At 39.0% G+C, this 25,143-nt stretch overlaps 1 protein-coding gene across 1 annotated transcript; it reads right to left on the bottom strand.

Moving 5' to 3' along the window:
• Positions 1-377: 377 nt before the first annotated feature.
• On the bottom strand, positions 378-23,180 carry lrrc1 (leucine rich repeat containing 1). The gene is made up of 14 exons (XM_070915821.1): positions 22,635-23,180; positions 14,923-15,040; positions 14,113-14,191; positions 12,023-12,112; positions 8,564-8,620; positions 8,273-8,336; positions 7,493-7,567; positions 6,958-7,102; positions 6,727-6,845; positions 5,875-5,958; positions 3,925-4,040; positions 3,177-3,349; positions 1,987-2,126; positions 378-1,752 (listed from the first exon to the last, which is right to left on the bottom strand). The coding sequence occupies exons 1-14, from the start codon at positions 22,791-22,793 to the stop codon at positions 1,594-1,596; spliced, it is 1,578 nt and encodes a 525-aa protein (XP_070771922.1). The 5' UTR covers positions 22,794-23,180; the 3' UTR covers positions 378-1,593.
• Between the last annotated feature and the right edge of the window lie 1,963 nt (positions 23,181-25,143).

The following is a 25,143-nucleotide window of genomic DNA, read 5'->3' as shown; positions in this document are numbered from 1 at the left end:
TACTTAAAGCATGTCAGCGTCAGTACAACATGCAGCACGTGCAGGGTAGACAAGTCAGATATGGCACATGCTAGCAGAGCTTTACAGAGACATCATGCACTGCTGGATAGACAAAACAAGCGATGGAGGGATCAGGAAATGGAATATCTGGTTTGTTGCCTAAAAGCAAGCCAGTTTAAGTCTGAGCTTACTTTGCTAATATATTATTTTTGGATATGGATAAAAAGAAAGACCACACAAAATGTATCGTGTTTTTAAATCTGACATTTTAAAGTTAAGTGAGTTCAACTCAACTGAGATGACATTAGAAAGTGGTTGAAATTCACTCTAAACTCAACAGGCTGACTAATAAAATTAAAGCAATAACAAACATGATGTTTAGTGTTGCACTCATTTTATTGATCAGTGGTTAAAAAGTCATCCAAATCTCAAGGCACAGTGCCAAATTGAGATCTGTCTTGTGCAGTTTGATCAGAAAATAATTAAAAACATAAAACCAACACTTGAACCACTTTCTCTGGTCCACTTGTTGCAATCAATTTAAAAACAAAATAATACAATTTATCATGTACCATGTAAAAGAATTTGAGAAACTCTGAGAAGTGCATTAAAGTGGAACTTCTACCAACTGCATTTTTAAAAGGATGCCATTCTTGTGGTACGAACCAAACCTCCGATGATTATTCTATACAGTTTTAAAATACAGCTGTTTTTGGCATCTATTTGAAAAACATTGCAAAGCAGTGAAGCACAGCACATATAAATAAGACAGCATTGTTACTTCTGCATAATTACATTGCAGATGAGTAATTAAAGTTTGATGTGCAGCACTTAAATCCAAACTTAATTAATTAAATCTATTTATTATCCAAAAGTGAGTTTAGATGTTTTACAGGATTCAAGGCCATCCACTCACCCAATGACAATTATATGGATTGAATAAGACATTAGTGACTGCATTTTGTTCATTGCTTTGATTAAAAAAAAGAAAAAAGTACCAAGAAAGAAAGAGTTAAAAAATCTGCAACTGATTAAGAAATTTGCTATACATTTTTATTTACATCTGAGCTGCCAAAAAGTATAAAAGTATCAATATTCACAAGAGACTATACAATAATCTTTAATCAGTAGGTCCAAAAACTCCTGCTTTTATATTTGCCCAAAATGTAAAAAGAAGTATTCACCCAGTGTTTTAAAAATAGATATAGAACACATATATAATACATTTACGAAGGTTTGACCATATTTTAAAGACTTATAATAGTGCAACTAACTAATGTATGTTTTTAAAAAGAGGCATTTAAAAAAGTAATAAACTTTTAAAATATCTTTTAAAAAGGGAGCTTCTCTGTGCAGATTATTGCTGTGGACATGAATTAAAAAGAGGAAGGCACAGCGGCCCTGATAGACTGAGTCAAACACCTTTTACACAGGACTGGAGATGGAGTAAGGTTACAGGCGTCCCAGGGTTTAATCAGAGGAGGGATAGGCCACACCGGGGTTCATAGGTAAAAGAAAAAAAACGGGGACTGCGGGGTTGTGCGGGACGACACGGCGAGACACAGGAGGTAAAAAACATTTCTGAGGTAAAGGTCACACAGACGTGGTCACTCTGTCTGCAGCGTTATTGACCTCGTTTTTGTTGGAGTCCAGGCCTTTGGCAGCGTTCAGGTCGTTGCGGAGGTTCTCGGCCGCTTTCTTCATTGTTTTCAGCTCACCGGGGTGAGGCGTGGCCCGTCGAAGCAGTGTTCCCTGTATGGAGGAAACAGATTCAAATTAGTGGTACATTTGTTATATCTGCAGCAAAAAAGGGGATCGTTTCCATCTGTTCTAAGAAGATGAAGCCTACTGACTTTGGGGATCCCCTGACTTTTCCTCTAGCGCCACCAGCAGGTTAATATTTGTGGTTCAGAGTGAAACATCGTTACTATCACCAACTACTGGGTGGATTGCTGTGAAATTTGCCCTCAAGCTCGCTGGCCTCACCTTGTCGTCATCCTCCTCCTCATCATCATCCAGGAAGTGAATGGCACTGATCCTGTTCACGGCTTTGTTGTCCCACGTGTCATCTGCCATGTCATTCACCAGGCTCTCCAGGGCTCCACAGCGGGCCAGATTATCAGAGCCTGGGGTTGTTTTTAAAAAAGAGAAGACAATTTGTATTATTGGAATTTGTGCGCACATCAAAATGCTCAGACAGAATTACAGAGTGTAAGCTGAAGTGAATACTTCAGCAGATTACAATCAATATGGTTGTTATGATTGCTTCTCTGCAATCTGTCAACTCAAGAAATGAAAGCTGTCACATAACCCAGAGCCTGAAACTGCCAGATCACAGTTTCAAATCCCAGCTTAGTCACAGGCTTACAGCAACACAATCTTCCCTGCCCCCAACTTCAGCCTCATTCGCCTGACCTCCGCCAGTCTTATATCTGCATCTTTCCCACGAGAGGCAGCATGTCACAAAATGAAAGAATAAATGTGCCATTTCTTCTTGAGGGTGAAACAAAAAAACATCTTTTCAAATGCAAACTACAGTGACAAGCAAGGAACGTTTTGCAGGGAATCACAAATACTCCACAGATTTAGGCACAAGGCTGTGATGACAGCAAAGAAAAACATTACAATAAACTGTTGTATCAAGCAGCGATAGAGCCAGCCTTCGGCCACATCTCTATACCCAGTGGGTGAGCTTTTAATGGCAGGAGGCCAGCCGCTGCTAAGCCTCTTTAGCTGTCCAATCCACCACATTTCTGAAAAACATAACCAAGGAGGGCCTCAAGGGACAGGAGAGGCCCTGATCTGTTATAGGCACCGTGATCCCTTACAGGACCTCATAATCGACAGATACTGCAGGGAAGGATCAGAGGGCGCAGAACACACTGTGCTTCCCCGAGCAGATCATGCGATAATGTCATCAAAACCGCGGGGCACTAAATACTCGGAGACGATGCAAGAACTGATGAGGAATATTACTCAAATGTCACAGTGTCGGCACCAAGTTATTTCACTCTAGAAACTCGACACTACTTGCATGTATACACATACAAAGAAACGCTGTTCATGAATACATATACTCATTTCAATGGACCAGTATGAGAAAAATGTCTAGATGCTCCTGATAATACAGAGGATTCATGAAGATGATTCAAAACTCCTGAGGATTAAAACATTACCTTTATTGTCCGATTCAAATGGCTGTTGGGGCAGCAGCACGCAGGTGAGCACCTTCTCGCCTGAGACAGGATCCTCGTCGGTCTGGAAGGTGAGGAGAGGCTGGGACTGGTTTTCTGACAACCATAAGGCCTTCAGCCGCAGTGTGGTCAGTGACATCGGTAAGTGGGTGAGCCTGAAAAACAAACAGGATATAAATCACTAACTGGCTCATATCACATAGGATATACAGAAACCACAAGTCACGTGCAGGTTCTTACTTTCAGTGTATACACACTGCTGTGTAAACATTTTGGAATAGTACTTGTGTCACGTTAGGACGAGGTACTTGGCAGTTGTTTTGACAATGTGGAGGAGGTTAAACACTCTCCAGACACAGAGGTGAACATGTTTGTGAGTGACTAAAGCAGCAGACATCGCTGCGGCTTTCTCTGAAGACAAAGCTTGGACCAAAACATGTACTGGCAGAGAAACACAGCCAAAACAACCTCTGACTGACAGTGAGTAATACAGTATAGTCAAAATATCAAGATAATCTTTAGGCCTCAGAAAGTAGACGATGTGTATTTCATCAAGTATTTATCAAGTATGATAAAAAATAATGTTTCAGTATGTGGTTTACATTTAGTTTTTTATCATTACTATTAAATCACAAAGTCTTCAAACCGCTTGCGCGCAATGTGTTTTTACTGATAAGGCGGAATACGTTGCTGTCTCCACCTCTGCCGCCAAGAGATGAGTGAAACGTACCTATTTCCAGAGACATCGAGCACATGCAGCTCTGTGGCTTGTGACAGCTCTGACGGTATCCTCGTCAGTCTGTTCTCTCGTACACAGAAGACATTCAGGCCGCTGCAGCCCCCAATCTAGATTTAACAGAAGAGACAACATGATTCGGCTGCATGTCAGTCACAGTACAGGTGTCCCGTGGAGCATAAAAACATAGTACAGGCAGACACACACAAAAGGTTTAAACCGTACTTTTTAACAAAGCTGGGACAAAAGAGAGTAAATCTGTTGTCAGCATTTGGGCACTTTGTCCCAGAATTGGTGATCTCAGTGGCAGAGCAGCTAAATGTCAATGGGATGTGGCAGAGGGACCTAAAATTAGGAACAATTAGGCCTAGTAGCCAGTCAAAGCAGAGACTTGATGGGCCAGCTAAACTGCAGTTGTAATCTATTAATCTGCTCAGACTCAGACCTGAGCAGGATACAAGAGCTGCTACAGAGATCCATCATGTTAAACGGAGCAGGTTAAGCTCATCATTTACACACGGAAATATGATGGGTGCTTATTGCATTCACAAAAGGGAATAGTCATCAGTAAACAAGGCATGAGGAGCAAACTAATTCTACGACAAAAATACATTATTAGGTCTGCTTCCATGAAAGCACGGACCAAATTCAGCCAGGCAAAAAGCAACTAATCAACAATCAATAGAATCCATAAAACTGGGCCAATGGTCAAATAGCTCAGCAACGCACAAGTCAATACTTGGGCCATGGTAACACTGTGATTGTTAGAGATGTCATGCAGTGCTGGTTTGAGAAAACAGTGACACCATCGAGTCATTATCTACGCCAACTGTTATTTTTCTCCAAGCGCTGCAGTTCTTGGCATCATTAAGACACAGGGGGCATTGTGCGACTTCTGAAGAAGCTTTAAACCAGGCGAGCCTTCACTTCAGCAGACAAGAGGTTCAGAAAGGAATGTCACATACAAACACAATGGAGACGCTCAGACAGAGCTGAACAAACCAGAAGACTGAGCAGCCACAGTGGAATGAGAGCACAACAAGTGAGAGCATTGTTGATCCAAACATGAATGAACATTTAGACAGTTTGAGCCAATGAAAACCTCACTCAAAACAGTAAAGAATTACATAACAATAGATGGAGGTCAGAACTGCAGTTTCAGATACAAACTGCGCCACCTGTTGACCTAAAAAAGTAGCAGAAGCAGCAGTTTAGACCTGAAGACGTGGAATATGTCAATGTGTGCCATCCACAGGCAAAGAGAGTAATAGCTTCTGCAATCTTGACACTTGCGCCACCTGAAGGCAGAGTGTTACAGCCTTTTCTTTTTAATCAGTTCTGTTTTCAGTTACTATGTATTTTTTGTAGTTTTACATTTTATATTCTAAAAACCTGCAAGTTACCTTTCAATCCGGCACACATTGTGTTAATTGGAGCATATTCTGAATTCTGGGAGAACTGAGCTCACGTTGGTGTCATCATGTCTCATTTGTCTTTCTGGAATCTCTGATGAGGGAAGGGGGGGGTCCTTTGGGGTTGCAATGTGGGTCAACTAATTCTGTTTTTAGTGCTGAATATTTAAACTATAAACTTGGGTTTTATTGTAAAGTTATCTCAGGACAGGTGATTGTTTCTACAGACAATTAACAGGCTCAGTGTTACACCTGGTTCATAGATATTTGGAAAGGGAAATAGATTATAAATGAATTTGCTAAATCTTCAAAGTTAAATTTTAGCTCTTCTTCTTTTAACTCTTTTTAGCTCTCTGCCATCAGTCAGTGAGTGCTGGATTGGTTTGCTATCAAGCTTACATTTTTAGTTCTTAAAGGGAACAAAACCCACACATTTTCATTTTGAGTTTTAGGTCATCAGTTGCCTCAGTCGCCTCTCAACACACTTCAACTTCTTAGTGAAATGATGTTGGTAGATATGTGAAAAGCTTACCTCCTTAGGTAATGACGTTAGCTGGTTTCTGTCACAGTTGAAATTGGAAAGTCGTTTCAATTTCCCAATACTCCTAGGCAAACTCTGTAACAATAAATAAATCCAAACAACAATTAGAAAAAACATCATGTTCTTGCAAAGTTTTTAAATACACTGGAAGCCTAATAATCACAAAGACACAATAAGAGTATTATTACTATTTAGAACAACTTATTTTGTCCCATTGGTCAATTTACATAGACAAGTATAGTGTAGTGAGACAAATGGAGATGTGTTGCTCTCACAGTGGTTTCATTTATTAACACACAACAGAAAAACAGATAGACTGGTGTGTTGTATTTTCTATTTACATTTCCAGATGCTACTTGTTGTCCTTTCTGGGTGATTTTGGTGTGTAAGTTCTCATTACTTCATGGCTAAGTTTACCGACAGGCCAAACCCCAAATACATTCCAGATGTTTTACATGACAGTGGTTAATTATGAGGATGTGCTAATGTTTATAAATCAGTTCAAAAGCATAGAATAGCATAAAAGGTAGATTGTTGTAGGCACACACAAACAAATCTACACATCTACGACAATTTGATTTATAATGAGGATGAAATCTTTATTCTTTCATTATACCAAAGCCATTATGTGATGCGCTGCTGCTTTCATTTTGACTGTTATATAGATACAGTATGTTAGTTAATATTTTATGTTACGTTGAAATACACTCTATGTACTTCAACCGTCTGTACATTGGCCTTGTCTACAGCTATTTTCCAGTTGATTACCATGGGCCAGCCAAGACCAAACTCTGTACAATGTAAATATTCAAAGACTAGACTGTAATACGGTTGCAAACACACCTGTAGCTGGTTCTCTGTGAGCACAAGTTCAGTAAGGCTTTCGCAGTGGCCAATGCTCTCCGGAAGATAAGTTAGCCTATTCTGATCAGCTTTCAATATAGAAAGTTTCCGTAGTTTTCCTGCAGAGAAAGAAAGGAAAATACATTAAATCAAAAAACACTGTTCAGACATTATTGATTAGCAGGCTGTCGAAGCAGTTACTGTGATATTGTGGAAAATGTGCATGCTTACCAATGCTTTCTGGTAGAGCATCAATGAGGTTCTGAGACACCAGCAGGTCAGTGAGCGACACCAGGCCACCTAACTCCTCCGGAAGTCGCTCTATTTTGTTTTCTGATACATCGAGACACAACAGGTTTTTCATACTGCCCATCTCCTAAAGTTCAGAGCAGAGACATGTGGTAAGCAAACATGTAAGGTACAACAATATGGTAGCAAATACAATCTAGGAAAGCCGAACAGAATCAATGTTGTCCATGCATTTGCCACAATTCATCTCTGGACTTGGGGTCACGACAAAGACAATTTGATCTTGCCTCGGAGTCATGTTACATACATGGCCAAGAAAAATTTACAGTCTTATCTTGGGGTGGATTATTTGTCAGAGATGTTCTTGTTCAAAATTGTAATTGAACACTTGTTTAGATGTGTTGTTCACTATTTCACACTGCCATAAAAACAACTATATGAAATAGTGGTACAGTAATTAATACAAAGACAATAACAGAATCTCAAACACAAGATATAAATTGCATGATTAGCTTACTGCAGGTATTTCGGCCAGCTGGTTTCCATCCAGCCACAAGTCCTTTAAGCTGACAAGACAGCCTATCGACTCTGGCTGTGTGGGAGGAAGAAATGTAGGAATTAAAGCGTGCGAGACAGGAAAATAAAACAGAAAGAGACAACAAAGGACAGACAAAAAATACAATTTAAGTGACATGGTTCTGAATTCAAATTCAGATATTCTCTATTTATATACAAGAGTTTTAGGCTACACTGCTTTCTTCAACAGGGTATTATACCTCTTGTGCTGCTTTTTGGCATCATGGGTGCTTTTAATATGTCAAAGATTAAAACTGAAATGTAGTGGTATATAAAATACAAGAACTTATTGTATATTGTTAGTGTGTGTGTATATATATATATAAATATATTCAACATTTCTCTACTACATTTATTATATGTAACAAAGAAGTGTCAACAGTGTGCCAAAAGTGAGTGCAGAAAACATTTATTCAGACAATATCCAACAATGTAAATAGTTGAGTTCAATATAAACATTATAAATAAAACTAAGACATAAAGAGCCATTTCTTGACAGCCTGGCTTTGCTTGATCCGTCAGTAAATCATTCACCATCAGAGCTCACATAAGATTACAACTTAAAACCAAAGCTCAAAGCAGATGGTCATCCTCCCATCCGGGTGATAAGAGGTGAAAGCTGTTCTCGAGGGATGCTAATCTACTTGGACGTGACAAGAACAAGGAAATGGAAAAAGGTTTGTTCTGCTCATTTTGGGACTAAAGAAGTTCCCCCACTTACCAAATTGTATAGTTCATTATTTCCTAGGTCGAGTTCTTCAAGTCTATGAAGCATAGATAGTGACCTGTGGGTGACAGATGCGAGGGACGTTCAAATCAAAAATGCAGAGGCTTGCTGCATGTTCTATAATTTATATACCTGTGTGAACATGGTAAAGTTGCTCCTTGAAATGTAGCATTAAAGAACATACTCCGCCTCTCTTTTATACTTAGGCACACAAAGTAAACTTCTAAGATACAACAATACATTCATATATATCCACATAGACAGTGCAGTTGGTTGAATACTTACTCTGGTAGGAATGTCAGCAGATTTTCTCTAAGTTCTAGTGATGCCAAATTGGAGAGGCTGAAAAGACGAAAAGAAAGATGATTACATGTTTGTGAAAATGCCATGAAAACGTGATCTGTGGTTTCTTTACATGTTTTACTCATATCTCCACAACAGGGATAAATATTACACATGATGCTCTGATGAGTGTATACTGAGTGAAAACAAAGAGTTTGTAATGAGAGCTAAAAATTGTTATAAAAAGTCTCCTTGCAATCAGATATCTGAGAACAGGAAACACTTTGGAGGTGTGTCAGTCTTATCAAGGCCGTAAAATTGCGACAGCATAAACAACCGCTGCATGCTCTCAATGAAGAGCAAAATGTCTAGACCAAAGTACAGGGTCATCTTCTTGCACTGCTGTATGTGTATATACTGATGTACGCCTCAGTACTGTACATGTGCCCAATTAATGGAGGATTTTATGACAGCCAACTAGTGCAGCACAAAGTCCATCTTGTTAATCAGAACCCAGACTAAATCATTCAGCCTTCGTGTGGTATTAAAGATGGACCAATGAGTCAATATTTTTTTCAACATTTTCCGGGTCAATTAGCTAAGCTTTTCACTGTGAAACAACAGACATGGTGATGACTTTCTTTTCAGTTTCTAGATTGTTAAAAAGGCCTTTACAGTGGCACTGAAACACTAAACATTCATTATGTGGGCAAATAAAAGTTACCAATGCAGAATGAGCCAAAGGGATTAACAGAATCTAGTAGGTATGTTAGATTGGTTCTTAATTTAGTCTACATAAAATCTCTTTTCAGTGACCCTCAAATGTGACAACAACGGCGGTTAATCTTGTGTTTTTCATTCACCACAGCAGATCACTGAGCCAGAGATTAAAAGACAGACAGAATAAATGAAGAAAACAACCATCTAACTTCAACAAGTGTCTCAGGTTTCTGTGAAAGCCATTTTTTCTTTTTGTTGGAAAACATTCCCATCTCAGGAGATAAACCACTGCTGTCATTTAACCCCTTGAACGTTGATCTTACCCACTTCTAAAAACCCCCACCATGTTTTTCCAACTGTGTTATGGTTTTCATTACCTTCTTCCCTTGACAGAGAGCAGGCCTTAAGTCACTGCGTTATGCAAGATAGATATGGGACATATGTGGGGCACATGCCGTACCATGAGGAAAAGGGTGTTAGGAGATCTCTTGAACTCAAGCTGACTTTGTTGGTAGGGATAGTGTATATGTCACAGAGGTAACCCTGAGAGACTGTGTGCAAAATCACATGAATAAATCAGTGATATACACAGTTTCATATCACTGCTGCTCTATTTCAGTTTGTAGCCGTTGCCATGGTAAACAACATGAACAATATTTTTCTAAAATAAGTCTTTTTGGAAGGGCATGGAAATAAATTCTGTACATGAAAAACACTGTGTTGCTAGGAAAGACACAATTTGCAAGAGGGCAGACCACAAATCAGAAGTATTATTTATGACATTTCTAATGCAACACTCAAGTTCAAATACTTAGATCCTCATTGACTTTGATTTTATTGTTTTTAGATTTGGGTTCTGATGCTCGTTTGAAGTCTTTAACAACAATGTTTAACATGTTGCAAAATATTTTACAATATCTGAAACCTGAAGAACGTTCAACACACAACACAGATACAATCGTTTCAGCCCAGTTTTAGCACATGCAGGACCATCGTCAGTGTACAGACCATCTATAATCCATTATAGTACAGAAAATCTATCTGGTGTTTTGTGTCTTGCATGAAATCTAATTTAGATCTTCCATTAGGCAAATAGCGTCAGATTAAGCCTTAAAAGCCCATCTATAAGTAGCATAGTATTATTTCAGTATTATTTAAGTCCATGATCCTGACCTATGATCACTAATGGAGCAGAAAGAACCATTTCTTGAATCACACAGTCATGCTCTCATCCACCATCCATGCATTATCCCTGAGAGGTTCAGCAGTAAAACTTAATTTATGGCACCATGGCAAGCCAAGACAAATCTCTATTTAGTTTAGCTCCAACGGTTATCTAATGGTTAAAATATGCCATCCAGACCTCTGCCAACAATTATTTGAAAATGTACTACTGGACAACATCAGCACAACAGCCTTTAAAGATCATGTCTTTATTGACCTCTATTTTGTTATTGTTTTAAAAAACATACTCAATTAACATGGCGTTAAAGTCTGGTAAAAAGGTAATAGGGTATAAGGCCATAGTAGCTGCTGAGAAGGTCAGTAAAATATCAGGATAGTATCAACATTTCCAACCAAAAGTACACATCTAGAGTAATTTCTTCCCTTTAAATCCATCCCTGTAAGGGTTTAAATTCAGTTTCCCTTGAATTCCAAACTTCTACTAAAAACATCCCTTGTGGCAATTTGACCTAAAAGCACATAGTTCTGTTATTAAATCCAATTATAACTGAACTCAACAATAAGGGAGACCTCATAGGAATAAGAATGTTGGCAGAAGTGCCTTTTCACTACAGCAGATTATATGCCATCTCACAAAAGGACTTCTGCCTTTTATGAACAAAGACAATACAGCCAAGGATGCAGCCACACTGACTGATGTGTCTGCAGAGAGTAACATGCCTGATTTTATGAGAAATGATTACGATCAGGGGGAAAGGCAGACAACAGAAATGCAAGCACTTTGACATACTATGTGTATTTCTGTTGCTTACAGCATTGACTGCATAACCTTTGGTGAGCTGTACAGTAGCAGGTATATCTTTGAGCTAAGAAGGAACACTGTCACACAGTATGGTAATTGGCTGTGTAGGAGGACTTCTCATCTCATCACATTCAATGGCTAAAAAAAATAACAGCAGCAACTGTCAACCTGACTAATTTGCCACTAGATGAGGAGTCACTCACACAGAGAAGTGCCACTCTAAAGAAATGTTTTGAGCTCATTTTAAACGGAAAATGTTGCCTCTAATGCTTAGTGGTTTGGTTGAGCAAAGTAATATCTGCTTCTACACACTAGACTATCTAATCACAGAAATTGAGTCAGTATTTTTATAGTCTTTATTGTATGAAATTAATTGTAAAAAGAATGATTATCCTAGCAAGGCCACAAAGACTAAAGCAAAGTGTGAGACCAGGAAATGCAGAGACAGACAAGTGGGATGTTATGTGACCCATGACGTCATCATTACATTATATGCACCTGAGGCTGCTAGTGCATCAAGGTGCTCCAAAACAAGGGGGTTGTAGTCTTGTAAAGATTTACATTTCTAAAAAGGTTATAGGAATCCTAAACACCATTTGTTTACCATTTTATCAAAGTAACATAGACATTTCAGGGTAAGATAAACATTTTCATTTTTGCTTCTGCTATGAAACTGTGTGGAAATATTTTACTGGCACAGGCCAAGTACACTCAATATGTCAAAGCACATATGATGAGACAGTGCATTTACTTACTTTCCAATGTTATCTGGGAGGACTTGCAATGAAATATCATTGATGGAAAGGCATGTTAGATTCCGTAGGTCTGGAAAGCTTTCAGGTAACCTGGAAAAATCAAAAGAGAGACTACAGTGTGAGAAGTCGGCTGAAAAAGAGCACAGACAGAATAATTTAATTCAAATGCTTGAAAAACTTCAACAAATATTTCTGACATTAACTTGTAGGGGAATATTAGACTAGCATCTGACCGCAAGCAAGAAAAGAGGATTCTAATTGGATGCTTGATGTTGCTTCATTTATACTGAGACTGAACTGTAAGTAATGTTAAGCAAGAGTTCACCACACTTCGGCCATAAACTCTTGAAAAGATGATAGAAGATGATAATTTATTTGTACTTGTTGCTATTCATTTTTGCCCTCTGCCCTGCCCCTTCCATATGAAAAATGCTTAATGCAGCTTTAAATCAATTGTTTTAACTTGAACATTAACGTGAAAGGGAACAAAGGGGGTCAAAATAATCCCGTTCAACTGCAGGATCTTAGGATGTGATTACACGGGACAATTTGTTGAATGCTCCTGGACATTTTTCAGCTATGGTTTAGTTACACCAAATGCAACAGTGCTACACAAACAGTCCATGGTATTAGCAGTATCTAGAACAATGCAATAAAAGTCACCGTGCTCAGGTCTCCTGAAAAAAAGGATTGTATGTGTTCACACTCTCATTTTCTAAATGGACTCATCATCTACTTGTTCAAGACAAACAACTTGCATACTTTCTTTTGTCAAGTTTTTACTTTAAAAACCATTATCCTCTTTAATATTGCAGGCTGACCAGATGGGACTACTTAGATGCTTGTTGTGGTCACACTTCGATCCTTAGCAGCAACAACAAAATAGTGCTTCTTGCATCCTCTGAGCTGTGGTTATCTCCATTTTTAGTGGCAGCCATAAGTGTACTTTATAATTGTTTTTGAGCATCCTCCATAAAAGTATTCAAAAACATTATTCAGAATGAATGTTAGCCAAAGATCCTATTGAATTACACTAATCTACAAAGCCTTGAAATCAGACAGGTCTTGTATATTCATCAAGCAAGCTATCAACAAGTCTTAATAAGTGAGTAACCATCACCTGCAACCTGCTGCTGCTATTTGGACCAGGGCAAACTGTATATTAGCAGGTTTTAGTGTACATGTAGCTCTAATTTCCACCACTGAAATTCAAACTGGAACCTGCCATCAATGCCAAAACGACAGGTCCTTTAACAAAACAGCTAATACAGACAACTACATCAAAGTTATTCATATTTTCTATGTTCATGCCTATATTTTCAATTACAATGTGTTGAAAAATACACAAAATGCTAATTTTCTATTTAAATTTCATATGTGAATATACCTGTAATTTATATACTTGAAAAGTACAGATTCGTTCTCATTAAGTTTTGATTGACAACCAAATGACATCACATTCCTGCTAACCTACAGTCGTAACTAGACCGTTACTATTAAACTGTTTAAATGGGACTGATGAATGAGTGGAAAATTAGGTTACTACTGTGGAAAAAGAGTGTTGTGTGTGAGCACTTTACAAGTATTGACCACCAATGCCTTTGTAATACTATTCACCGTTGCCTCCTAAACTATATACTGCAAAGCAATGTGGTCTTGCCCCTGCTGAGGTGCAAATTAGACTCAGTCTCACCCGTACAATGAAAAGCTTACTATGCACAGTCCACAATCTGCCAAGCAAAGTGTATGAATGTTCACAATGGCAGGAATGAGAAACAGCAGGGGCTCTTAAAAAACACACCACGCAGACAATGGAAATATAAACTCCTTTCTAAAGAAAGATACATTTTTAAAGATGAACTCCCTGCTTTTGTTATCCAGACATTTTCAAATCAATAGTCCTGCTTATTTAGGGGAAGATCAATATCAAGTATCAAAAGGAATAAATGTGAAATGTATGGTTTTAGCAATCTTACAAATCTTGACAGCTGAATATTTTAGAAGAGACCAATATTAAAGCATGAAATTTGACTGATAGGTAATTTGTTTTCCTTTTTGAAAAGTAAAACAACATCATCATTTGAGCCTACCTTGTTAATGGATTTCCACTGAAATCTGCCACTTGGAGGGCTTTGCAGTACGAAATGCTCTCTGGAATTTCCATAATATCTGAATGAGAAAAAAGACATGTTACAACACTTCCTTATCACTCTACTCAGGTCTAAAACATGTTCTAACTTCAAAAACAAATATACAATACAATTAGTAGTAGTTAAATAATACATGTTGAAATGAGAGTTGCTTTAAGTGCAATTGATTAACTACAAAAAACACAACAATAATGGTGTGGATCTGAATGTAAAGATACTATCAAAGATCTAATAGTTAGATAATAGCATTCAATTTTGACCAAAACAAAAAAGATATACCGCTGTTTAAAACACGTCCAATTGTTATGACTCAATACAAACCGCCCTGTGTGTTAAATGTCTGTTTGTGCTTTCCTTGAATGTAGTTGTCCTTCTGAATTTATGTTTCGTTCTACAGCCACAACTGTGAACAGCCTGCTCTGTTGCAGTAGAAACCTCACCAGTGTATCTAAAGGAATAAGTTCAGGTCTATATAAGCCACTTGGGAGATTCAGGCTAATGAAAACCATGCTTTATTTTCGTGCTTGTTTGTTGCATCAGCTTCAGTAATGCCGAGTAAATCTGTCAAAGTGATTCATTCGCTGAACTTAGAGCTGTCTTGCTCAATGGTAACAATATATTCACTGCAGATATGAAGAAAAATACACAAAAAGACAGCTCTAACATGTAATATTCAACAAATGGGTATGTGTCATAATATTCTAGGTTACTTTTGTGCTGCTTTGGTATATCAGCGTTTTAACTTCTTACCATTTCGAGAGACATCCAGCTCTACCAGATGCATGAAGTTAGCTATTTCTGGTGGAAGTCTCTGGATCTCGTTGTCACTCAGGCCAAGTTTTCTTAGTTTCACCAGCTGGAAAAATGGCTGAAAGTTGAAAAGAAAAGCATATTCAGTAAAAGGATTTAAAAGGGTTTCCCAACACTGGTGCATCTTGGACTGATTACAGAGTTAGAACTTTGTTATGCAAACCTGCAAAAACCTCCTTGGACCACTCCTTTAGACGCTACTGGTTCATACCAAATAACTAAAAGTAACAGAAACACAATATTTTTGTTGAACGTTACCTTTGTTAAGGATGCTACAGTACAGAACAGTCACACAAGTTTTTTCAATTATTCTAGCTGATAAGACCTCCGCTCAGGTTGAAGTTGGGTGGGGCTATTATGGGAGTTACATGAGGTCACCACAATGTAAGAAAGAAAGATAAAGGTGTAAGTTGTCTCTTGCTCTAACAGAAGCCATGGAGCTAACTGGAAGATAAGTCAATCAAGTCCAGTCTGACAACAAGAGGTCTAATCAGGCAAATTAAGTGAAAACACCATTATTGTTCATATATCCTCAATAGAAACATTCAGGACTCCTGTCTTGAAATATTGACATTATATCAGATAAGTCATGATAACTGCCGAGCTGCTCTAACAGATGAATAACTGTACAGGCATTTTACACAGAAGACATTGACAAAATGACTGCAGATGACAGAGGACTTGACTGGACCCAAAGCAAGAAAAAGACTGAGGTTGAAGGCATTCTTCCTGTCAAAAAGGTTTAGCAGAGAGCATGAGTACAATGATGAAGGCCAGTCTGCACCCTTAACATGCTGTCTGTTCCATCAGCTATGCACTAAAAGTTTTTCTTTATTCCTTGTTATTCCTTTACCCCAAAAAAAGACAAGAGGACCACCTTGGACATAAGTCTTTTTGTTACCTTTGAATAACTCATTCAATAGTCACAAATCTGCTCCATTGAAGCAGCACTGTCTGACATAATCCACTGTTAAATTAAAACATTGTTCCCCTCTACTCTCAATTCTTTGCTCCTTTTGTACAACCTTAAAGAATAGCAAACGTGTCCAGTGGCAGACAAAACACCTCCTGTTTCGGTAAGCCATTTTTGAAGAGTTATAATTAACAGGACAAGTGTCCTCACTGTGAGATAATTTGATGTTGAAATCAAATTATCTCACAGTGGTAAAGCCTGTTGAATAAAATCTATTTACCAGGCTTTACCATGGATGTCTGACAGCAGGTTTTACTTTTTGTCTCCCAGTTAAAGGTCTGTGTCTAAGTTCTCCTACAGACTCCCCTCCTCTCTGCTGTGCTTTTCTGAAACCATCAGATCGGATGCCAAGCCGCAGACTGTCAGACACAAGCCATAAAATAGTCTGGAGAAGTCATGGTCACAGGTCGCTACTTAGAAGTACAGAGATACGTCTTTGTTGTCAGTTTCAGAGAAAGAAAGATCCTGTTGGCACACTTATTTAAAAGGCAAAAGCAATTATAACAAGCACATACTTGACGCCCATAACAAGAGCGGGCAGAGCCTTGCCCGTGTGGTGGTAAAGCAGGTAGCTAACAATACTGCTTCAGGTTCCATTAATGTTTTGGCATGAACAGCAAAAACACCCTCATGGATTGCCCCTCTGGCCTTTGTATTTTCCATGCTATTGCTAGTAACAAGGCAGGCCAACTGGCCATGAGGGCTCATCCATGAATGCAGCTGCTAAAACCATACATTTATCATTCAATCAATCAATCACTGAAGTTAACAGTTTGATATGCTCTGTACTCTTTTGAGCTGCAGGTTGCAAAAACATATTTTACCTGAATTTGGCTAAAATGTTTTCTTTTTTATCCTTCTCTATCATTTTGATACCATTAGAAACCATTGTAACTGACATGAATTCAAGCTGCCACAGCTTTGTACAAGCACCTGGTTAATACTGAAAATGTTTTGGGTGGTGTATGGCTTTCAAAACTAGTAGGGGAACACCACTCATCCAAAATGTCAAACCTTTTAGGCTGTAGGAAAAACATGTCTTCATTTTTAAGAGGAAAGCAGACCGGTGTTCTCCTTTATATTAGCTTACTGTCCTGGAGCTGTATGCTCATGTAATATATTTTGTCTGGAGGTTGCTGGATCTCAACAAGGCTATGTTGAATTGAAAATGTTTTGCTATGGTAGGCTGTAAGGTTCATTACAGACATCCTATGGAGCTCATTATTGTAAAATTAGCTTCACTTTTTCAGCACATTACAAGACTTAATGATTTCTGATGAATTCTTAATGATTGTGCCACTTCCGATAATATTTAATGCTACTGCCCTCAAACTACAGAACCTGCTGTGTAAGTGTTCCTGGATGTTTAATGTGGTTAAGGAAAGGAAAAAAGCATTAAAGCTATAATCACAGGCAGCACATTTTGAAAATAAGAACTCAAATTCAGTCTACTCATTATCCGTAGACCGTATCCAGATACAGATCCCTTTTTAATAATGTGTGCACAATAAATACGGCCCAAGAGTCCAAAAGTCAAACTCCACCCTATTACAAATGCACATGTCATTCCAAGGTCTTAAGACAGTTCAAACTGTCTCTAATCCATCATTTCATCAGGCAAACAAACCTGTATTCTTACAGGTAATAACAACCGAATGAGCTTTTGCATCCTAACCACCTTAATTTCACTTTCACATTTCACTTATTTACAAAGACATATTGCGGGTGCAGTCTCTGTCTGCTAAGCCAGTGCACAGCCCAGAGATTTGTCTCTTGATGATATCATCAAGGGAGTCTCAGCTAGTACAGACTTGCTCATTTCCAGAAAACTAACTGGAACTGGGAATGATCAGGAAAATAATGAAAATTCAGTTTTAAGGTTGATTTTTTTTTACCGGCATGTTTACCACTCTCAGACTTCCCCCATTATGCCACTCCTTTATGACACAGCGATCACAGCCAGAAGCAAGCGCAGGTACACTGAAACCTTCGGTGTCAAGGACTCAAAACTTTCAGCTCCAGAGAAAACAAAGGCAGTTTCATTCAAATGCTTTTGTGTGGCATTTGTCCCATTCTAATCCTCTTGATAACAATAAAAACAATCAGGAGTAGCAAAGAGCAATACATAATTGATTCTGTATTATCATTATAGTCATGAGTCTTTGTGAGTCTTGTGTTAGCATACTGACGGCAAACCTGTTCTTCCTGTTAGTGTCATTTAGCAGTACGCCCCAAACAATCACCCATGTGTGACACAAAAAAACAAAACAGGCTGAGTCAAGAATACATTAACCATTCTCTCAACTCCAGAGTCAATGTTTGAATCTTCAGTTTCACCTTCAGCACTGTTTGTTAGAGAACAAGCCTGAAGGTGGTTTGTGGGAAGTTATCAACAAAAGCCCTTAATGTATTCATACAATACAAGGACGATGTGTGTTTGTTGTTTAGTAACAGAAATTCTTACATAACCTACCCAAAGAGTTATAAAAATAATAATGTAGAGTTTGTTGTTTATCTGGAATAGGCTTCTGTGCTTTTTTATTTGTGATAAATAAAAACTTTCAAAAAACACACACAATCAACAAAACCTGTCGATTACATTTGCAAGGCCACAACCCTTCAGCCACAAAGACTAAAGTAAAAGACGTCAGTGTCCAATGCTTAGCGGAGTCTAAGGTTACGTGCAGGTTTTATGGTCATATGCAGTATTACATATCACAGCATAGGCTGGAGTTAAAACTGTCTAAACCACAACCACGTGTCAGACACTCCACAACTGTACTGCCTTTATGACAGTTCTTTCTTTTCTTTGCAAGAACATCTTCTTGTAGATCATATGAAAGTTAGTAGTCAGTTAAACCACCAGCTTCCTGCTCTGGGATTCATAGCACCACTTTCTTTACCAGTTTACACATGTCAAAAACCCTGCAGCTCCCTGTCTTCATCACTGCCATTACAGTGTGTGTCATTTCTGAAAGGCCTAAATGACAGCAGATCCCCAAAAAGCCATTCATGCCTGAACTACGGCTGCAACTAACAATTGTTTTCATTAATGATTAATATGCAGATTATTTTCTCATAATAGAGACCAACAGTCCAAACCCTAAATATATTCAGTTTACTATCATATAACAAAGAAAAACATCACATCCTCACATTGAAGAAGCTGCAACCCTACAATGTTTGGCATTTTTGCTTGAGAAATGATTGAAAGGATTAATCTATTTTACACTGGTTGCTGATTTATTTTCTAATTGTTGCAGTTCTAAATAATTCTATCTATTATGCATATATATACACTGCACATGTAAGACCTGTTTTCGGTGACACGGTTTAACAAAAAACTGTCATTCATAACTCTTTGACACAGCCACCAACCCCTCTGTGTTAGTGTCACAGGAGCTGGTGACAGTGGAAACTGCATTCATCTTTAAACTGGACGAACAGGCAGGAACACTTCAATCAATCAAGTCTTGCATTCTTATTCTTCTTATCTAGTTAGTTTCTCTGCTGTTTAACAACTACCATTTAAGCAAACAAACAAAAGGTGCCAAGAGAAATGGGGCCTAGCCTTTAAACATACTCATACAAACCTGTACTTCACGTCTCCATGACTTGGTCAGCGGATTTTTCTTTGTAAAACTATTGAAACCAGCAAATGGTTTCAATAGTTTTACAAAGAAAAATTAAGTTCAACTTGCCTCATCTTGTTACTGTTGAAACACACCTTTGCCGTTTCATCTCGACAATAAGACTGTCTCGTGCATGTTGTTATCTGCCTGCTGGTTGAAATGATTGACTTGAAATATGTTACTGTGTGTGGGCTTTGTTACATCACTGTCGATACAATAATAAAGTAAGTGGCATTTATTCAGTTAGCCACCTCGGAGGCAAATGTGATGAGGCCACACAGCGAGCACGGAGCTGGACTGATAGAAAGTTTATCCAGTTGGACGTTTCTTGGGTTCACTCAGCAAGCATTGATGACATTAGTTACATGCCAAAGAACGCAATACACAAATTCTCTCGTCGGCTCTCTATCCTCTTAACAGAATATTTCTGAACTGAGTGTAGAGATTATTGTCATGCAGTTGTGCGTGTTGTCACAATGAGCACACACCTGCTAATCACATCCTTGCGGGCACACACGATGGAAAGAGGGTTTGCTTTGCCAGTGCCTAGTTTGTCAGGTTAAATGTCTGCTGTGTGTGTTGGTTCACGGTTTTATTTGTCTGTGCTTTACAGTTCAGGTCAATGATCCATTATGAATTCAACACTAGCACATACAAATGCATGAGTGAGGCAACAACAAAACACATAATGCTTTCTTTGTTTTCAGTCAGAATACCTGTTCCTGTGCTTTTCTCAGATGGACAAAGTAAGCAGTGTGACACGGCCACGGGAGGTTGCTCACATTATCTTTGTTTCGTCAAATTTCTATGGACAATCCAAGCCCAAAAACTCTTTCAGCCCTCTATGGACTTCTATAAAGTGGTAGTTGTATTTATGGTTGAGGGACGTTTTCAGGAAACTACACACTTGTGACAGAAATGTCGCAAAGACACGAAATAGTCCTTCAATCCAATCAGCTTTACATCTGACCCACCATGACTTCAGCCATATGAGGTCAAGGACAGTTTCTCAAGTGGACTAAACCTTATTCCATACTCTGTCCAGCTGTAATCCCAATAAATTACCAAATGTACTCCCTGCTTTTCAAGGTTACATTGAGAATACCTAACACAATTTTCTCAGGCTTAAAATACACTCCCCAGAGCAGCACTGACAGCACATTCTGCAATAAAACCAGTTTGGCTGCAAAAGTTAAAGGGACTATGCTACAAAACCACTAAGTAAGTCATGATTTCACTCACTGTAGCAGCTCTAGGCTACATGACAGACAGACACCCATGGGTCAGACTCCAGTTTCAAGCCCAGTTTTAGGGAAATACTAAATGAACCATTCTGGCACATGGGAAATAACATGCAAATCCTTTAACTAGTATCCCACTTGATCCAGAACGCTCGGGTCACAAGTGAGGTGGCCAGGCTTGTGTACCCCCACCTCACCAAGCCTGTCAGTAATTCACACTGAGTAGCCTGCAGTCCTCCTACATGGTTTCTATAAAACACCAATAGAGCTGCTGTGATGGCACTTCAATCATCGTATGATGTGTGTGTGTGTGTGTGTGTGTGTGTGTGTGTGTGTGTAAAGGATTAAAGTAAAGTTTTGCTTTGGCCTCATGAATTTTCAAGACAATCCAGTTGGGATTGACTTCATGTGCCTATGAATATGTATCTTCAGTGGATAGACAGGTTTGAATCAATTATTTCATTAAATAACACTAACCATTCAGCTTCTCAAATGTGAGGATTCTCCCACTTCTTTAATTAATTGAATGTCGTTGGGTTTTTGGACAATTGGTCAAATAAAATATGCTATTTGCCAGTGTCATCTTGGACACTCACTCTTCTCTGACAATATGCATGTAGACTAAATGACGAGACGCATATGCTTCGGGATATGGTGCCCATGAGGGATAACACTGCTCATGTTACACAGATATGACCAAGCCACTGTTTTTTCAATCATGGTGGGCAGTCCGTTCAGTTTTTACTCCCCCAGCCATCCCTGGCCTCATTTTACCTTGCATAAAAATGATTCCAATGATTTCCATGCAATGAGGTACACAGATTTTAAATTTGGAATTTGATATCAATATTTGAGCGAAAAAGTTTGATTGGTGCATCACCATGATCGACAGATTAATTGAAAATGATCGTTCGTTGCAGCCCAACATGACAATGTTGTGAGATGAGACTGGAGATAATATTACAATAGATATTTACTATCATGATCCATCTTATATGTTGCTTTCCTAGTTTTATTACAAGCTACACTATAGCTATTTGACAAAAAAATCTATGCATAAGATCCACTTAACAGAAATTTTCTGGAAGTTCAGCCACATATAAAGGCCTTCATCAGCAAATGGAGTTTGCTTTTTTGCTGTCAAAATTAATTCACCTTTTACAGTTGAGAGAAACAATTGTCTTTTTTGGAACAGTGAATGCCACATTATATTGATATTTCTCTTAATTCATAACACTCTGCTCTACCTAGAATACCATTACTCATATCCCTTTAATATTCATCAGGGTACTGACTTTAAATGTCATCAATATTGTTAAAGAATGAGGTATTTCATGCTCTCTGCATACAGTCATGGCTCTCTGTCATGCTGACAGCATCAGAGTTTAGAGACAAAGGGTCATGGGTATTCCTGACCTCAGCATGGGATCACCTGCCCGAACAGGTTTGACATATCAAACAATGTCAGGGTTTTGCAGTGGGCTGTGAACGCTTGAGACACCTGGAACTCAAATGAAAATGTTTTATGATCACACCCCAGACTCTGACACGTGGGTTTGGTGGTGGGAGGTGTAGTTCAGGGGAAAATTTCCACCTACAAACGGTGCCTGCCTTGCTGATCTTGCGTAATTATTGTCCCCAGGTCCCACCAGACTCTCACGGGATGCCTGATCAGCTCAGTTAGCAGCTCTGTGTCAGAAACACTTTAACAGGAGGGACGCGTTTCATGTTACCCAAAATAAGCTGCGGTACCCTGTCCCTGAACCTGCCATTAAAACCAGTGAGAGGAAGCGGGTTTCTGCTTACCTTGGGCAAGTCCCGGAGTTGGTTGGCATCCAGCAACAGCTCCTCCAAACTCCGTCCGTAGCGATAAATCTCATCGGGCACATACAACAGGGAGCAGTGGCGTTTATCGATCATCTCAACATGACGGTTGCACCGCCACAGGGGTATACAGTTAAACATCACGGGGGAGGTGGGAATAAATCTCGTACCCGTGCGATAAACAAACAGCGGAGAGGAAGGGGATGCAACAGATTGCTACGGCGGGACAGTCCTGGACTAAATTCACCGTCAAACACAAGCGAGGCGAAACTCGCAGGCAAGTAAACACCGAAACTCCAACTGTAAGTAAGTCGCGGCAACGTTACCGAGCTAACGTTCGTTAGGTCGCGACGAACATGGGAATTATTCTCCGTCGTTGTCTCACTTTAGTTTGTAGGCACCTGCTTTTTTTTCTCCACTTGGTTCCTCGTCTCACGTCGACCTCCGCCGCTTTTAAACCCCCTCTTCTTATCGTAAAAAATACAGGCTACATCTCCGTGTAGAAGAGGGTTGCATTCTCGTTTTGTCGTCTCGTCCCGGAGTTAATTTCCTCTCCCGTCCAGTTTCTGACCCGGAACATTCACTCCCTCATTCCAATCCTACGTCATCATTCCAGGCTGCTCCTCCCTCCGGTCCCTCCTCTGGATGGTCCCGTCCCGCACAGGGCCGCCATGATGGGGCACTGAGGACTGACAACAGCCCGGGGGGGCACCCAGCCGGAGGAAGGACACCCAGAATAGAAACTCTGGACCTCAAGTGTGTGTTTAATAACATTTAAAATACGGCTGTAGTGAAATCTACTTCATAAACGTTATTTGAAATATGATGTTAGCATGTTTGAAACTAGGAAAAGCTATGAAGCACAAAGCTGTTAAGAATGGCAGTGGTGGAAGTAAGCTGGTACTTTGTATTTTACTGTGTCATTGTTGAATTAAGTAATAACAATATTTCTCAAACAAGGGTATTGTCACTACAACCTTAGCTTCTTAGTTTCTTGGTCTGGTATGACCAGTAGTTTATTGTGGGTAATGTTAGCAAACTGTACTGTTACAGTACGGCTGCATGACATTACTGAGTAAGTTCACCTTTTTTGTGACTCTTCTTTACTTGTAAAATCAATCTCCCATGTAGAATTGTGAGGTATTTGTATTATGCTTAGTATTTCCATTTTATGCTTCTTCGTTCCATCCCACTTAATTTCACAGGGAAATAATGTATGTTTTTGTCTTTGTAAATTAAGATTTGAAATTAAAAATATGATCAGATAATAATATATGACGTGATATAGATTTAACTACCCAACAATATAAAGTTATTCATTGCAATTTTGTTTTTATTATCTGGATTTAAAATGTGCTCTAGTTAAAAAAAATAAATAAATCAAATGCCTGGCTGGATAAACTTGCTTAGGCACCCAGTCATTCCTCACCCTCTCTATGCATTTTGTACAATATTCCTATGCTGAAATATTAAATGACCCTATGTTTGCTGTGTGGCAATATTATTAAACTCAAACAAATTAGGAAATAATGTTGTTAAAGTTAGATTTTGAGACCCTTGTGTCCTGGACCCACAGTAACCATCCCATGTCTGTTAATAATGCACTTTAGTAATGCTGTGTATATTCCTGAACCAAGTTACTACAGGGTCCCTGGATAGTTGCGTTACTGAGCTTTGCCCAGTTGGTAATCCAGCCTATTGCGTGTCATCCCATCACTTGTCAGCCACACCCTCTTTAGTTTTACTTTGTGTCCAAAAGCAGGAATGTGTCCAGCATCTGATCAGTAAATTAATGTCTGGAAGTCTATTTAAATTGTCCACTTCACTCAGGTCAGAGGTCAAGGTCAGCTCCAGCCCTCTGTTCCAAGGTCCCCTTGTGGTAGGACAACCTCATTGACCATCAGGTCATTTTGCCACCCCGCCAAGGTTAGTAGAGCTTCAGCTCTGACTTTACCCAATAGCTCCCTACCTCTATTAGACATTTAGAGTACCACTAATAAATAAAATGGTAGTTTTCTAAGTTGCCAATCAGTTTTTTAGAAATCAATAAGTATGTCTCTTGGTTTCCCTGTATAAACAGATTCAAAGGAAAAGAGACTTGCTCACTCACAACCTTCAGACCCTTTTCTTACCCTCCAAAAAGTCCAAATTATGAGCAGTAAGACTCAATCACAAGCCTCATACATATGAGAGCTCACCTCAAACCAATAAATTAAACATGAAGAAGGATTAAGGATGCAGTCCTTGAAAGCTGCCACAGGTGGTGCTGAAGGCTGTAGAAGTTTCACAGCCTTCCCTTTTAATATCTCCAACAGTTGTTCAAACATGTCCAAAAAACAAAAATAGACAGGAAGGGTCCTTAAGAAGTGGCAGATGCCTTCCTCCATAAAGACAACAACATTATCGCAAGTTGACAAAGACCTGCTTTCCTTTCATTATGTGGAACAATTTGTTGACATCTTTTAAGAATTGAGAACACTATTTGGACCCA

Source organism: Enoplosus armatus, chromosome 12 (assembly GCF_043641665.1).
Source record: "Enoplosus armatus isolate fEnoArm2 chromosome 12, fEnoArm2.hap1, whole genome shotgun sequence".
NCBI classification, from domain to species: Eukaryota; Metazoa; Chordata; class Actinopteri; order Centrarchiformes; family Enoplosidae; genus Enoplosus; species Enoplosus armatus.
The sequence above is the reverse complement of the archived record's forward strand: the minus strand, read 5'-3'. Positions and strand labels throughout refer to the sequence as shown.